Source organism: Sorex fumeus, unplaced genomic scaffold (assembly GCF_029834395.1).
Source record: "Sorex fumeus unplaced genomic scaffold, SorFum_2.1 ptg000047l, whole genome shotgun sequence".
Taxonomy (NCBI): Eukaryota; Metazoa; Chordata; class Mammalia; order Eulipotyphla; family Soricidae; genus Sorex; species Sorex fumeus.
Genome location: NW_026606104.1, coordinates 8,059,883 through 8,076,310, shown reverse-complemented (window position 1 = coordinate 8,076,310; position 16,428 = coordinate 8,059,883). Strand labels below are relative to the sequence as shown.

Sequence of the window (16,428 nt, the reverse complement as noted above, 5' to 3'; positions counted from 1 at the left end):
AGTACTCAGGGTCTACTTCTGGCTCTGTGCTGGTTGGGGAGAGTCATTTCCAGTGCTACTTGGGGAACATTGACATGGGACTTGAGCCTGAGTCTCCTGCATGCAAAGCATACGCTCAGTCCATTAGACTATCTCTCTGGCTTGATATGAAAAAACTTTAAAGTTTACATCCACATCTTCCCTAGTAACTGAATCTACATACAAACTCAGGCTACAGTAGTTTAGGAAATTTGCCCAAGATCACTCCAGTAATGAAACAGCTGAGGTCTTCTTTCCTCTTGCCTTGGTTACTCTGCCTTTCACCTCTCATGCCATACTTCTGTTACTTTTCCTCATCTTCAGATGCTTAGTGGACAATCAACAGTGTGAAGCATATGCAAAGCTTTGTCTTTTTTTTTCTTTTTGGGTCACACCTGGCAATGCACAGGGGTCACGCCTAGATTATGCACTCAGGAATTACTCCTGGCAGTGCTCAGGGGACCATATGGGATACTGGGAATCAAACCCGGGTCAGCCGCATGCAAGGCAAACACCCTACCCGTTCTACTGTCGCTCCAGTTTCACAAAGTTTTGTCTTCTTAACCACTGGATAATTTATCTCCCTCTCTCCCTTACTCCACCCCTTCTGCCCCACCTCCCTCCCAATTCTAGTAATTTATTTTTAAAAGCTTGTGCCATAGCTGGGTATATAAAGATGGGAATTGCTACTTAACTCTTGTGACATAATTGAGTGATTTGTTTTGACTGCACATACACTTCAATCAATCATCTTCAATTTTTGACTACGGACTTACACTAATCTCACATGAGCAATTCTCAGATGGTTGTAGGGGGAGATATTATGAAAAGATTGAGAAAGATCCATGTGCTACAAAACAGAAGTTCTATACAAGCTGAGCATCCTTCAGGAGGTTTTAGAGCATGGGATTTGGAAACAGGATAGAAAACTTTTTTATGATGTGTGGTTACCATGCATTAGTTCTTTATAGGTTTAACATTCTGCAGTGGGTAAAGTGAAAAATACTTTTTAATTTATTTAAATACTGTGGATCACAACGTTGTTCATAATACTGTTGTTTCAGGTACTCAATGTTCCAATACCAATCCCACTACCAGTGTGAACTTCCCTCTACTAATGTCCTCAGTTTCCCACCTCCACCCATGCCTGCCCCCTTAGCAGGCACAAAATAATTTACTTCATATTGCTTGTTACAACAAAATGGCAAATGGAATTATCAAAAAATAGTTCAGTAAAAGAAAATTTGTGAAAATCTTTCCATCTCACAATGGTTCTACTAAAGTCATTGTCTGAGGATTTACTTAGCTGTTTGATGCTAGTTGAGCCTTCTGTGTTATTGTTTTCACTCATTGAGTTTAGTAGGTTTCCCTGCAACTTTCCTGTATAATTTGCTGTTTTCCTACTGGACTGTCAGTATTGTGAATTTTGCAGGTGTTATTTGGCCTCATGTGTGGCCGCAAACTCCAGGTGCTGTGGGACTGGAATTATTTAGCAGTTGGCTTCTCTTTGAGATTAGTTGTGGAGCTCTAAAGCTGGTCCATTTATACGATGGAGGGTGTGGGCGGGGCTGCTGGGGCCTCAGTAGGGCAGAGCACTTGGCTCTCTCCCATCCCAAGAAGGCTCCAAAGATCTCAACCTGAAAACCCTGCTAACATTGGGGTGACTCCGTGGTGCTGAGATTAGTCCTCCTTCCCTATTTTACTGGTTAAAGCAGGTTATATGAATACATCTCATTTCAAGGATGGGAGAGAGTATAATTTTACTGTCAGAAGGGAAGATTAAACCAGACCTTTTATAAATGACTAGCATAGAAATGTATAATATTAAAGGATAAGTTTTGCTTATTGGAATTACGTTGTTTTGTTTTGTTTTGTTTTGGGGCCACACTCAGCAATGCTCAGATTACTCCTGACTCTGCACTCAAGAGTTATGCATGGGGATGCTGTGGGGACCATACGGGATGCTGGGGATCATTCCAGGTCTGCCATGTGCAAGTCAAATGCCCTATCAGCTGTAGTTTTGCTCAGGTCCCCCAACATTAATTTTTTTATAAAGCCTAAATTTCACTACATGTTGTTTCAATAGGACCACAGTTACTTCTTTGAATCTTTGCTATGGTTTTATTGGTACCTTTGATTCCTTGGATACCTGGTTTCCTTAAATGAGATCAACACATCTTTTAAATTCATGCTTACATAGAAAAACAATAAATTAAAAATAAAGGTTTTTATTCCTCTTGAGAAGACTTTGTTTGCTTTTGAAATGTTTCTCTCTCACTCCAGTTTCCTTTCTCTCTCTCTCCCTTCATATTTCTCTAAATAAAAATACTGTTCTTTCAAAAAAGAAAGGGTTGGGGTCAGAGTGATAGTACAGTGAGTAGGTCATTTGCTTTGGACACAGCTAACCTGGGTTCGATCCCCGGCATCCCGCATGGTCCACTGAGCATTGTCAGGAGTAATTCCTGAGTGTAGAGCCAGGAGTAACCCCTGAGCATCACTGGGTTTGACCCAAAATGCCAAAAAAAAAGGGGAGGAGGGGGCAGAGACAAGGAAAGGCTCAAGAGGAAAATACATCTCACAAGCACTTAGCAGGGTCCCTGCAGCTCTGTTGTCTGGGACCTCTGGTGTCATGACAGAGTATGCAACAACAAAGGCAAGGGAAAATAAGTAGAAGGGTAGGAAGACAGGTTCATTGACTTCACTCTAAGAATCACGCAGCTATAGAGACCCAAAATTAGACCTGTAAATGGAAATTACAGGAAGGTAATTGTATAGTCATGTAAGGAAGAACTTTATTTCTTAAATTTTTTTTTTTTTTTACTGAAGTAACTTTTTTTTTACTGAATTTTTTTTAACTGAAGTAAAAAGGGCTGGAGTGATAGCACAGCAGGTAGGGTGTTTGACTTGCACATGGCCACCCAGGTTCGATTCCTCTGCCCCTCTCAGAAAGCCCAGCAAGCTACGGAGAGTATTCTGCCCGCAGCAAAGCCTGGCAAGCTACCCATGACGTATTTGATATGCCAAACACAGTAACAACAGTCTCACAATGGAGATGTTACTGGACCCGCTCAAGAAAATCGATGATCAATGTGAGGACAGTGCTACAGTAATAACATTGTACGATAGCATTATTAAAATTTCAGATGTGTATCAGTATAAATCACCATGAATATATATCACATTTAGTTTACCTCTGAAAGACCAATTCTAGGGGCCAGAGAGATAGTATAATGGGTAGGGTACTTGCCTTGCATGCTGCTGACCAGGGTTCTATCATTAGTACCCCATATGGTCCCCTGCAGTCATCCCCCTTAAGGAATGATACCTGAGCATAAGCCAGGAGTAAGCCATGAGCACCTCTGGGTATGGCTCCAAACCAATAAATAAATTAAAGACCAATTCTATTCTTCATCATACAATTACCCCTTTACTCTGGTTTGTGCATCCCTTCTGGTAACCACTAATTTTATCTTATAGGCTAAAACTTGTTCTTGTTTTGTTGGTTCATTACTTTTTTAAAAAATTATCAATGCATCATGATTTATAAAGTTATTTATAGTTGGATTTTAGACATACTATGTTCTAGCACCAATCCCACCATCAGTATCTTTCTCCCTCTACCAGGGTTCTCAGTTTCCCTCCCACCTAACCTTCCAACTCTGCCTGCATCTTTACAGACACATTTTAAACTTTGGATGTTAAAGTTTGGATCTCTTGATTTCAGTTTGTTGACTCTGTGGGTTGGATATTTAGTTATGCTGCTCCTTTATATTACTGGTGTACTTAGATCGCTTGATCTCTAGTCTCTGTTGCTTCTGACCATCTCTCTCTTCTTCATCCCTTGGCCCCCATCCTTGAGAACTTTCCTTCTCTGTTCTCTCTATATTCTGGGCCAAGGGTGATCCTATTTTTTTTTCCATATATATAACACAAGTGAAATCATTTGGTGAAGGTCAGTAGCCTTCAACCACTGATCAATGGATCAGAGTCAGTCTGCAGGTATAGAAAGATTGGAAACCCTTGGTCCACCACCTTGGTTGAGGTGTCTGTGATTATGTGGACTGGGATGCAGAACAGGTGCTGGTCCTCAGCTAGAAAAAGGTCAAAGAACACCATTAGTTCTTTCTCCACCTGACTTAATTCAGTTAGCAGATTATCTTCTAAGTCCATCCATGTTGTAAATGGCAAGAGTCTATCTTTGTGTGTGTTGCCAAGGATCAAATTCAGGTCTTCACACATGCAAGGTGAGTCTTCTACCACTGAGTTATATCCCAGCCAAGATGTCATCTTTAAAAAAAAATAGTTGAGTGCTATTCTATTGTGTTATATATATCCATGTATATTCTTTGTTCATATCATTTATGGCACTTTAGATTCTTTAGTAAGACTTTAAAATTTTTGTGTTTCTGAAGTTGAAAGTATTGTAATAAGCCACAGAAGATACTGTTAGGCTTGATGACCACTTGATAAAAACATTCATAACTTTTAAACCAAATGTTCCCCCAAATGGATGCTCTATGATTAAGCTTAACTGCACCCCAAACATACCTGTTTGTGAATATTTTTATTGAAATTTGGACTGTATCTCTTCTTGTTTAAGTCAGACCTTCACAAACAAAAGAGTGAAGGCCAATGGAGATGAATTGGTGAGCAACTACATTAGACATCAGAGAAGGTGAAACTCAAAAGGCATGGCAAGGTGAAACTGCAGTGTGAAGGCACAATATAGGTAACATTAGAAAAGCCAGTCAAAGGCTAGAGTGGTAGTACAGTGGGTAGGGTGTTTGCCCCGGCAGAGCTGGGTTTGCTCCCTGACATCCCATTATGGCTCCCCAAGCACCGCCAGGAGTAATTCCTGAATGCAGAGCCAGGAGAAACCCCTGAGCATCGCTAGGTGTGACTCAAAAAGGAAAAAAAGGAAAAAAAAAAAAAGGAAGGAAAAACCAGTCAAGAGAAGCACAGGACTCAAAGAATTGACTGGAATATCTAGGAATGTGTTTATTTTGGGCTTGGGGGCCACACCCTGTGGGAGCTCTGGGATTACTTCCAGTCCTGTTCTGAGGGGTCGGGTCACTCCTGGCAAGTCTCTGGGAACCACTGAGTGCTTATCCTTGGTCAGTGACATATGTTAAGGCAAACACCTTACGGGCTGGAGAAATAGTACAGTGATAGAGCATTTGCCTACCGGGCACCCCACATGGTCCTGAAGACTGCCAGGAGTAATTGCTGAGGCAGAGCCAGGAGTAACTCCTGAGCTTTTCTGGGTGTGGTCTAAAGACAAAAAACAAAGAACAAACAAACAAACAAACAAAAGGCAAACACCATGCCACCTGTACTATTTCCCCAGCGCTGACTAGGATAGTTAAAATAACAAAAGTTGTAGGTAAAATCAGCTCATTTGCCAAATACTGAGATCATAGACTGAGGATACCCCTTTGAAATATGAGCCAGGTGATTTTAGGTGCCAATGTGTTCTTAGAGAAAGGTGTGGTGGTGGTGGGGGGAGTTGTTGGAGAACCCATCATATTAATTATCCGCGTGATGTAATAGGAAACAAATATATTTTATAATATATTTTAAAAAATACTTAGATCTTTATAAACCAGGGTCACACGTGGCTATGAATGGGAGCCGGGTTGCTTCCAAGAAGATTAAAGAAAAAGACTAGCGTGCACTTAGTTTGTCACTTGGGTCCCCTGCTGTCGGAGCAGAATGCTGGCAGGTTCAATTTGCCCTAACAGGAAAAGTTCCGTACTCCTAAAATAAACTATATATATATATATACATATATATATATCAAACTGCCCGCAATTATTCATTTTTTTATCCCAATGATGTACATCAAAATAGAATAATCTTTTTGCCATTTGGGGAAAATGTCTAAAAAATCTTCCGTATAAACAGAATACAAAAAGGAATTTGGGAATTCGACGAAATTAAAAAAAAAAATCGCTCTTTCATGGGTCTCGGGGCCACACCCGGCAGTGCATAGGGTTTTTCCTCCTGGCTCTCTACTCAGAGGTCACTCCGGGCGGTGCTCGAGGGACCATATGCGGTGGCGGGTGGCTGAACAACACTTAATTCTGACATCCAGGATCTCCTTCCCCGCTGAAGGAAACTGGAATTGCAGGCCTCGGGATGAAGATGGAAGAAGCGAGCTTTAACTCAGGTCTACTCCACATAGAAAAGCAAAACAAAACAAAAACCTGCACGAAGAGAGACAGAAAGCGCAGTCCTCTCTCGCAGGAAAGCGCTAAAGGACAGAGCAGGCAGGACGCTTCCCTTCCTAAGAGAAGCCGCACCAAAGCGCGGCCGCCCAGCGCGCAGCGCTCACTATTGTGTTAGCGCCGACGGCGGAAGTACTTATCCCCACCGCGACGTTAAAGAGTCCCTCTTTGTTCAGGCCTGGCCGTGGACCGAGGCAGCGGTGTCCTTCCGCGCTCACCGCCCAGTCCCCGCCCCCTCGAGGCTCTGGAGAGCTGCCATTCGGCCCCGGAGTCGTTCCGCGATCCCAGAATGCACCGGCAGTCCGCGGGAAACCAAAATGGCGAAGGGCTGTAGCGAAGTGGCTTGTGTTGGAGGCCGGTAGAAGAACGCTCAGTCTCCTCCCAACCCTCGTCCCCTGCACCTCGGTTTTGTGCGATCGCATGTGCGGGGTGCCCGGCGGGGTCGGTGCCCAGTCAGCGCTCGAACTCGCAGGGGGGGAGAGCGCCCACAGGGACGTGATCGCTGGTGGCTGTTGATTTTTTTTTTTCCTGTATGAAGCGGTTGGCACCACTGAAGTGACCGAATGAGGTGAGAGACCTTGGCCTGAGAGCCGATTCTGGCGGTCGTGTGTGCGTGCGTGTGCGTGTGTGTGCCTGTGGTGGTGGGGGGGTGGGGATGAGGAAGAAAGGAAACAAGTCTAAAAGGGAAAGATGGAGGCTCGAGGTGGGGGGTGGGGGTTTGCGTGTGTGTGTCTGTGGGTGCCGTGCGTTTGTGTGTGCGTGTGTGTGCGCGCCGAAACGCATGGACGCCGGAGGAGCGCTCTGCCGGCGACCGCGGGGGAAGCGGGGCTAAAAGGGGGTGAGCGGAGCGCAGGGAGGAAAAATGACGGCACGCCGCGGCGGGGAAGCTCTGTCTGGAGGGCCAGGAAGGAACCTGGGGGCGGGAGCCGGCTGGAGGGGGGCAGGATGAACCCGGCGGGGGACGGAGCGGGGCGATGTGGGGCGCCGAGGGAAGGGACGCCCAGGGCTGGGGATTGGACCGCGCGGGAGGTAGCATCGGGGCTAGGGAGCAGGAAAACACCGAACGGAACCTGGCCGCAGCCCCTGCCGGCTCGGAGGGAGCCCCAGTGGGAAGGGGAGTGGGGGTGCTGGGAGAGCGACCTTACCCCTGCAGCCCACCCCCAGATGCCTGGAGATACTGAAATGCAGCCCACAGCTTGGCTCGGGGAGGGGCGCGGGGGGACGTGTCCGTTACCGTGCGTTATTATTGTTACTATTTTTTACCTTCGGGGTCATTCACGGCTTTCTGGGATCCTTTAGTTGGCGACAATTTCCTTTACATTATTTGGTAACTGCCAGAATGGGTAACTCTGTGTGGCTGTGCCGTCTGGTGTCCTTGGTTACTAAGCAGAGATTTTCCTTTGGAAGCAGCCCGAGGAAACAGATGGATTTATTGGGGGTGATTGGACCCACCTAAGAGGTTGCGTGAACAATGGGGAAAGGGTTAGGGAATGTTAATCTGTTCCTTTAAGTGGATTTAATTTTGGTTTAGGATAGCACCGATTTAATACTCACAGGCTGCGACGTCTGGGTAGGCCCGTGTATCACATAGGAGAGCAGCATGTGAGGTCAGTACTCCCCGAGAAAGCTGTGAATAGTGCCTGATTTAATTGGACTCCAGATGCGCCGGTAGGAGTAACTTTCTCCTGCAGATTGATTCCATCTGACCCTCCAGTGTACCTACCTTGCTTACGGACTGGTTTCAATTTTCTTGTTTTTATTCTCCTGAGAGTTCCCCCTCATCCCACCCTACCCCACCCCCAGAGCATTGCAAAGACTGGATTTATTTTATGTGGGTTAAGTTGACTTGTACTTAAATTCTTAAAATGGCCTTTTCTAAGGTTTAAATACTTGAAATGGAGCCATTTTGACTCACAGCTCTAGGGGCCCAGAAGTTTTGGTAAACAGTTGACTTCCAGTTTATTCACATACTCTGTACTGGATTTGGAATGTTTCTCACACTCCCAAGAACTTGCAGCAGTGATAGCTTGAGAGGACCACAAGGTGAAACAATTAGACGTTTTAGGTTTCTAAGTATAAAAACGATATGATCTAATTAGAGTTTTTTTACCTTCAGTTTTTTAAGAGCTAAATATATTCTAAGATATTTGAATTAAGAGTGCACCTGTTTCCTGATACTACTTATTCATGTTAATGAGCATTAACAGAACTCTATACTTATCAGGATGATATGCACATACATTTTAGAATATAGACATTGATTAAAATTGATATAATTGAAAAACTTTAATAATCTTTAGTTATTTGACTTGAAGACTTAGTTATGAAAGGTATTTTACTCTGTTTTGCTATGGATTGTGTGGGCTGTAAGTTGATAGGCATTACAGTGATACTGTTCTATTAGACATGTGACTGAAGGATATCTGCTTTCTTTCCATTTTAACACATTCTTTTTTACTTAGAAAAAAAGTAGTGATTGTAACAGGTGGGAAAAATTGCCTCAAAGGAATTGCCAGTCCCCATGTCTGTAGTTTGGTGGCTTTAAAAATAATATGTAATTCTGTTTTTGTTTATAAACTTTCATGAATGTTCTTTGCTTATTTGTGGCTACATAGCAACCTTAAGTTGGAATGTGGAAGTTTCCCTGTGGGTATTTTCAGTGTATCAGGATAGTGCTGTTCAATAGAACTTCCTGTGGTGATGATGATTTATATCTACGCTATCCAATATGGGACCCTATAGTCACGTGTGAATGTTGAACCATTGTTGAGCTGGTGAGGCCAAGAACTGAATTTATGACTTAATTCACTAAAACTAAAATTTAACGATGAAATGCAGTTCTCAGCAATGTGGGTGGAACTGGAAGATATGTTAAATAAGTTACTGGGAGAACAAATAACTGATGATCTCAGTCATTTATGTAATATAGAGAAACAAAAGAATAAGCATTAACAAGCAGTGACAGCCCTTGACCTTAGATGACAAAACTACTTAAATAATGGGAAGGGAGACCGGGGAATGAAGATCTCACTGGAGTTAACATAGAGACTTGTGGAAGGGTCATGAGCACATTGTTGGTGGGGTGCAGTAATTTCGTACATTGAGGCCATGAACTGTTACCACTTTTGTAAACCTAATTGGTAATAAAAAAATAAATTAATTAAAAAACAACAGGAACCCCACCTCCCCTTTTAAATGACTGCATAGTTTAGTGACTTGGATGGGAACAGCTTTAGAGGTTACTACATCTATTTATTTATTAAGAATTATTGCATCCAGTAACCATGGAAACCTTGGGGATTATCTTAAGGGTTGGAGAGAATATGGAGGTAAGGCTTGCATGCTGCTGTGAGTAGCAGCTGTCCTTGTTTGAATCCCCAGTATCACATATAGTCCCCTGGGAACTGCCAGGTGTGGCTCCCCCCAGCTCCTAAGAAAAAGTTATCTTAGAACTAAAGTGATTCAAATTCTCTACCTGTTAAAGATTTAAGTATTCACTTCTAAACGCCATATATTTATTCTCTCTCTCTCCCTCTCACCCTCTCTCTCTCTGTTCCTTCTCTCTCTTTGTGCTCTCTCTATATGGGCTACACCCAGCAGTCCTCTGGGATCACTCCAGGTCGACTTGGGGCTGAAGATCAAACTTGGGTGGGTCACATGCAAGGCAAACACCCTACTTGCTGTACCATTGCTCTAGACCCTCATCTCTCTCTTTATATAACATTACAAAAGAAGACAATAGCCTCTTGTCAAAACAACAAAATGGGTATTGGGAAAACTAGTTTATTTACTTAGCACTGTAGTATTGTCCTCCTGTTGTTCATTGATTTTCTCGAGTGGGCACCAGTAATGTCTCCATTGTGAGACTTGTTGTTACTGTGTTTGGCATATTGAATATGTCACGGGTAGCTTGTCAGGCTCTCCGAGAGGGGCAGAGGAATCGAACCTGTGTTGTCCATGTGCAAGGCAAACGCCCTACCCGCTGTGCTATTGCTCCAGCTCAGTTTATTTACTTATTAAAACATTTTTATTTTTTACGCTCAGAGAGATAGTACAGCGGGTAGAGTGCTTGTCTTGCATGCAGCTGACCCAGGTTTGATCCCTGGCACCCCATATGGTCCTCTAAGCTCAGGAATGATCCTGAGTGCAGAGCTGGGAGTAATTCTTTTATTTATTTATTTTTTGCATTTTGGGTCGCACTTGGCCATGCACAGGGGTCACTCCTGGCTCTGCACTCAGGATCATTCCTGAGCTTAGAGGACCTGGTGGTGCTCACGGGACCATATGGGATGCTGGGAATCGATCCTGGGTTGGCCACGTGCAAGGCAAACGCCCTACGTGCTGTGCTATTGTTCCAACCCCAAAAGAGCTGGGAGAAATTCTTGAGCACTGTTAGGCCCCAAAACAAAACACTTATTTTTACATATTATTTAAACTTTTCCAGGAATAGTTTTGAAAAGTGAAATAGCTTAATGAAATTTTTTTTGTTTTATCTATCTCCACCCACTCCTCTTTGTGTTCTGTTGTTCTTTCTAAAAGTTTTTTTTAAGATAAACTTTTCACATATAGTAATGCACAGATCTTAACTGCAGGTTATTTTTTTGGGTGGGTGGGTGGGGCACAACCAGCAGTCTCAGGGCTTATTGTTGCCTCTGTGCTCAAGAATCTCTCCTGGTGATGTCAGGGGATGTGCCTTGATCTCTGTACTATCTATATGGCTCCTTAACTGTAGTTTTTAATACCTTTATTGAGAGAATTCACATATATATGTACATTATTCACGTATATATACCTTTTTTTTTTTTAAAGAAGCCAATTTATTTATTTTCCCTTTTTTGGAGGGGGGGGTCACACCCAGCAATGCTCAAGGGTTACTCCTGGCTTTGCACTCAGGAATTACTCCTGGCGGTGCTTGTGGGGCCATATGGGATGCCGGGGATCGAACCCGGGTCGGCCGCATGCAAGGCAAACGCCCTACCAGCTATGCTATTGCTCCGGCCCCTATATACCTTTTTAAAGTGTACAATTAAGTGATTTTTCCCCTATGCTTATGGATGTGCAATTTTCTTTTTTTTCGGGGTGCACATCCAGCTGTGCACAGGGTTTGCACCTGAGTGTGCTCAGGGTCATCCCTGGTCGTACTTAGGGAACCATATGTTGTGCCAGGGATAAAACCCAAGTTGATCACGTGCAAGGCAAGTGATCTTTGCTAAACTTGCTTTGTGTACACAGTCTGCAACCCCATTATCTCAATTCAGAACATTCATCCTCTTCAAATGAAAATCTACATTCACTGGCATGCATCCCTTATTCTTGCCTCTTTTACCCCCTGACAATTATTAGTCTTTTGGTGTTTATATTTTACCTATACTGGAAATAAGCATAGTCTTTGTTTTGTTTTGGGGCCACACCAGAAGTGCTTAGGAAATCATTTCTGGTGGTGCTCCTGTGTCCATTTGGCATGAGGAGATGAAACATATCCGGAAGCATCTTAACCATGGTACTATCTATGTCTCAGGCCCCTAAGCACAATCTTTTGTCTCAGGGTTCTTTTACTTAGATTATTGTTGTCACAGTACATCTGTGTTTGTTTTAACATATTGCTACTTTATTCCTTTTTGTGCTTGAAAAATACAGATGAATGGAAGTATATTTTGTTTATTCATTCCTCACTTGATAGACATTTGGGTTGTGTCCACTTTTGGCTTTTATAAGTAATATCTCTGTGAATGCTTATGTATAGGGGTTTGTGTGGACATATTTTTCTATACCTTCTGACTTCCTGTCTAGGAGTGTAATTTCTGGGTCAGCTATCTCTGCTTAACATTTTGAGGAACTGGCAAACCGTTGTTCAGAGTGACTACCATTTTAGTGTATCAACTATGAGGATTCCAATTGCTGCACATCCTTGCCAATAATAATTGGCTGTCTTTTATTGTAAATGATCTTAAGAGTCATGCAGTGATATTTTATTGTTCTTTTAATTTGTGTTTTCCTAATGGTTAATGATCCTGAGTAATTTTTTCATGTAGTTGGCCATTTATATACATTCTTTAGAGAACTGTCTTTGCCTACTAAAAAATAGGCGTTTCTATTGTTAACACTTGTAAGTTTTCATTATATATTTTTGGGTACAAGACTTACCTTTTCATTTGATAGTTCTTTCAAGCACAGTTTCATAATTTTAGGGACCATAACGGTAGTCCAGCAGGCTAGTTGTTTGCCTTGTATGTGGTTGACCCAGGTTTGATCCTCTGTTCCCCATATTGTCACTTGAGCACTACAAGGAGTAATTCTTGAGTGCAGGCATAAGCCCTGAGCACTGTCAGAGTGGCCCAAAATAAAACATTAGAAATTTTTTTCTTTGAAGTCCAGTTTATTCCTTCCTCAGTTTTTGGGCTTTGCTTTAGATATATGCTTAAGAAACGATTACTCAAGGTCATAAAGATGAACTCCTATGCTATTTTTTTTTTTTTGCCTAACTTTCTTTTGTAGTTCTAACTCTTGAATCCATTTTGAGTTTTTGTATTTGATGTGCGTCCAACTTTTCACTTTTGTGTGTGAAAGTTTTTGAGCACCATTTGTTAAAAAGACTATTAAATTATTTGGTCAGTCTTGTGGCTACAAATGTAAGGTTTTCCCCTCCCTCCTCGATTTTCAATTTTATTATACTGATTTCATCCTTTGCCTATACCAGAGAGAGGTTCTGAAACTTGCTTGACCTGTATTGCCTCCTTTTCAGATACAGAATTAGTAAACCCTGAAAATCAACCTTTAAGATAACCTTCAGAAAGGACCCCCAGTTGTACCCAGGGTTACTCCCACCCAGCCGTAGGATTGTTCCAACACCCCATACTTTCTCTGGGAATCTTTCCCACTTTGGGAAAGGTCTTAAACCATAATATCTTTATTAACTGCTATTGCTTTATACTATGTTTTGAAATTGGAAGTATGTTTTAGTTGGTTTTTTTTGGGGGGAGTCACACCTGGCGATGCACAGGGGTTACTCCTGGCTCATGCACTCAGTAATTACTCCTGGTGATGCTCAGGGGACCATATGAGATGCTGGGAATCGAACCTGGGTCGGCCACATGCAAGGCAAATGCTCTACCCGCTGTACTATCACTCCAGCCCGAAATTGGAAGTATGAATCCTTCAGTTTTGTTCTTTTTTAAAACTGAATATTCTGGATCTTTTAAGATATGAAATTTAAGGTCAGTCTATTGCTTTCTGCACAAAATAAAGCTGGGATTTAATTTTTGGTTTTTGGGTTAATCTTGTGGATACTCCTGGGGATGCTCAGAGGACTATGTGGTGGTGGGGATTGATAAGGAACTCCCAGCTGGTGTTTTGTGGGTGGGTAGATTTTAGGTCATACTCAAGTGGGGGCGGGCTACTCCCTACTCTAGTAGGGATGCCACCTGGTGCTAAGGGACCATGCATGGCCAGGGATTGGATTGGTGGTGGTGGTGGGTTTTTTCTTGGGGCAGGGGGAGATGGGGGTTGCACGCTTGGCAATGCTTAGGAGTTATTCATTGACTCATCACTTTGGAATCACTCCTGCTTCTTTGACCATCTTGGGTGGTGAGGATCAAACCCCAAGTTGGCTACGTACAAGGTAAGTGCCCTGCCCTCTATACTGTGTCTCTGGCCCCTTATATTAACCCCTCTGTGTTCAGTAGGTGCTCTTGGGAAATATTGCAATCTTAGCAGTGTTAACATCCTTAAATCATAGGATGTTGGATGTTTCAATTGCAGTCTTAATTCCTTTCTTGCTCATAGTTTTCATTGTATAAACCTCATTGCATAGTTTTCACATAAGATTTCCTTGTTAAATTTATTCATAACTATTGAGTACTTTTGGTGCTATTGCAAGTGGAATATTCCTAAATTTCATTTTCAGACAGTTCATTACTGGTATACAGAAATGTGACTGATTTTTTAAAAGTTTTTAATTTTTTTTGCTTTTTGGGTCACACCCAGCGATGCACAGGGGTTACTCCTGGCTCTGCACTCAGGAATCCCCTGGCGGTGCTCAGGGACCATACGGTTGCTGGGGATTGAACCCAGGTTGACCGCATGCAAGGCAAACGCCCTACCCGCTGTGCTATTGCTCCAGCCTCGTGACTGATTTTTGTATGTTGATATTGTAATCTGTAATCTTTGTAATCTGTAATCTTTCTGAATGGGCTGGAGCACTAGCACAGCGGTCGGGCGTTTGCCTCGATTCCTCTGCTCCTTTCCGGGAGCCCAGCAAGCTACCGAGAGTATCTCGCCCGCATGGCAAAGCCTGGCAAACTCCCTGTGATGTATTTGATATGCCAAACACAGTAACAATAAGTCTCAAAATGGAGATGTTACTGGGCCCGCTTGAGCAAATCTTTCTGAACTGGTCTGCTAGTTACCAGAGGGATTTTTGCTTCTTTTGGTGTATCTGGATTCTCACTCTCTAAGTTTTATAGCTCATTTTCCTCCTAATAGTATGATAGTACAATTTTTTTTGGCAATACTTACAATACTAACAATAAAGTCTAATTTATTGTTGAAAAATAAAATGGGAGAAAAATGGCTATATTAAAGAGAAACAATTATAATTGGACTATAAGGAGCCTGTTGGATTAATTTAAAAAATTAATTTGTTTTGGACCCACATCTGATGGTGCTCAGTGCTGCTTCTGGCTCTGTACTCCCAGCGGTGATGCTGTGGGAACCATATATAGTGCCAGGTTTGTAGCATGTGAGACAAGCATCTAAACCTTAACTCATCAGTCTCTAATCCTAACATCTTTTTTTTTTCTTTTTGGGTCACACCCAGCGATGCTCAGGGGTTACTTCTGGCTCTGCACTCAGGAATTTCTCCTGGTGGTGCTTGGGGGACCATATGATATGCTGGGGATTGAACCCGAGTCGGCCTTGTGCAAGGCAGACCTCTATCTGCTGTACTATAGCTCTGGCCCCCTAAAATCTTTTTTTCTTATTGCCTCACAGTGAATACATTTTGTTTGCACTTTATTTAGTTTTTTTTTAAATTGAGCTATAACTGACATAGTAACATTAGTTTCAGATGTACAACATAATGATTGATTCTTGCATATATTGTGATCATATCTAATTAATATCTCACTACATAGTTGCAAAATATTTTTCATGTGATTTTTAATCTACTTAGTAACTTTTTTGCAGTGCTGGATTAAAATATAGATACCAGGTTGTACATTATGTCCCATAATTTTCATAACTGTAAGTAGTTTATTCCTTTTGATCCCCTCTACCCCATGGTACCTCTTCTGTAACCTCCAGTATGTCTCTGATTCTATGGTTTACATTTTTTAATTTTTAGAGTCTACATTTAAGTAATAATATTCAGTATTTGTCTTTGACTTATTTCAGTTAGTGTAGTGTCCTCATGGTTTATCTATGCAGTAAGGATGTGAGTATCAGGACACATGATACAGGGGATCAAAATTTGGATCTCACATACAAGGCATTTTGCTTAACTTTTCAATTACACTGTTTATGATCATATCTGATGGTGCTCAGGGGATTGTGCAACGGTGGGGATCTAACCCAAGTCTCCTATATGCAAAGCATCTACTCTAGTCCTTCAAAATTTAAAAAAAATATTATTTTATATTGAATCACTATGAGAAGTACAGTTACGAATTTGTTCATGATTGGGTTTCAGTCATACAGTGTTCCACACCTATCTCTTCATCAGCGTATATTTCCTATCACCATTGTACCCAGGTTTCGTCCCATACCCTCCTTTGCCTCCATGCCAGATACTTTTCTTCTTTCTCTTTCCTTTTGTGTACCATGGTTTGCATACGGTTACTGAAAGATTATCGTGTTTTTCCCTCTACCTACTTTCAGCACTCAGTTCTTGTCCAGAGGTTACACTTAAACCATTTTTTAAAAAGACTGTTAAATTGTTTGAGTCAATAGCCTCAATTTTTGGCAAATTAATTTCTTGATGAGCTTGGTCTTGAGGTGATGGGAGTCCGGCTGGAGGCATGGCAGCAACTTTGATCTACTCTAGTCCTTTGAGTCATCTCCCTGGCCAATCCAGATGGATAAGAAAGTTGTGATATGTTAAATATTTGTTCTCAAGATATAATTTGTATAGATCATTTGGTATAGAGGCCAAATACCAAATGATCTTACTCATTTGTAGTATATAGAG

At 42.2% G+C, this 16,428-nt stretch overlaps 1 protein-coding gene across 1 annotated transcript in view; it reads left to right on the top strand.

The window, feature by feature from the left end:
- The first annotated feature begins 6,546 nt into the window (after window positions 1–6,546).
- MTF2 (metal response element binding transcription factor 2) overlaps window positions 6,547–16,428 on the top strand; it is a 49,114-nt gene continuing 39,232 nt past the window's right edge. Inside the window, exon 1 of the mRNA XM_056123129.1 lies at window positions 6,547–6,813. Coding sequence (XP_055979104.1) covers window positions 6,809–6,813 — 5 coding nt within the window. The 5' untranslated portion in view covers window positions 6,547–6,808. The remainder of the gene's footprint in view (window positions 6,814–16,428) is intronic.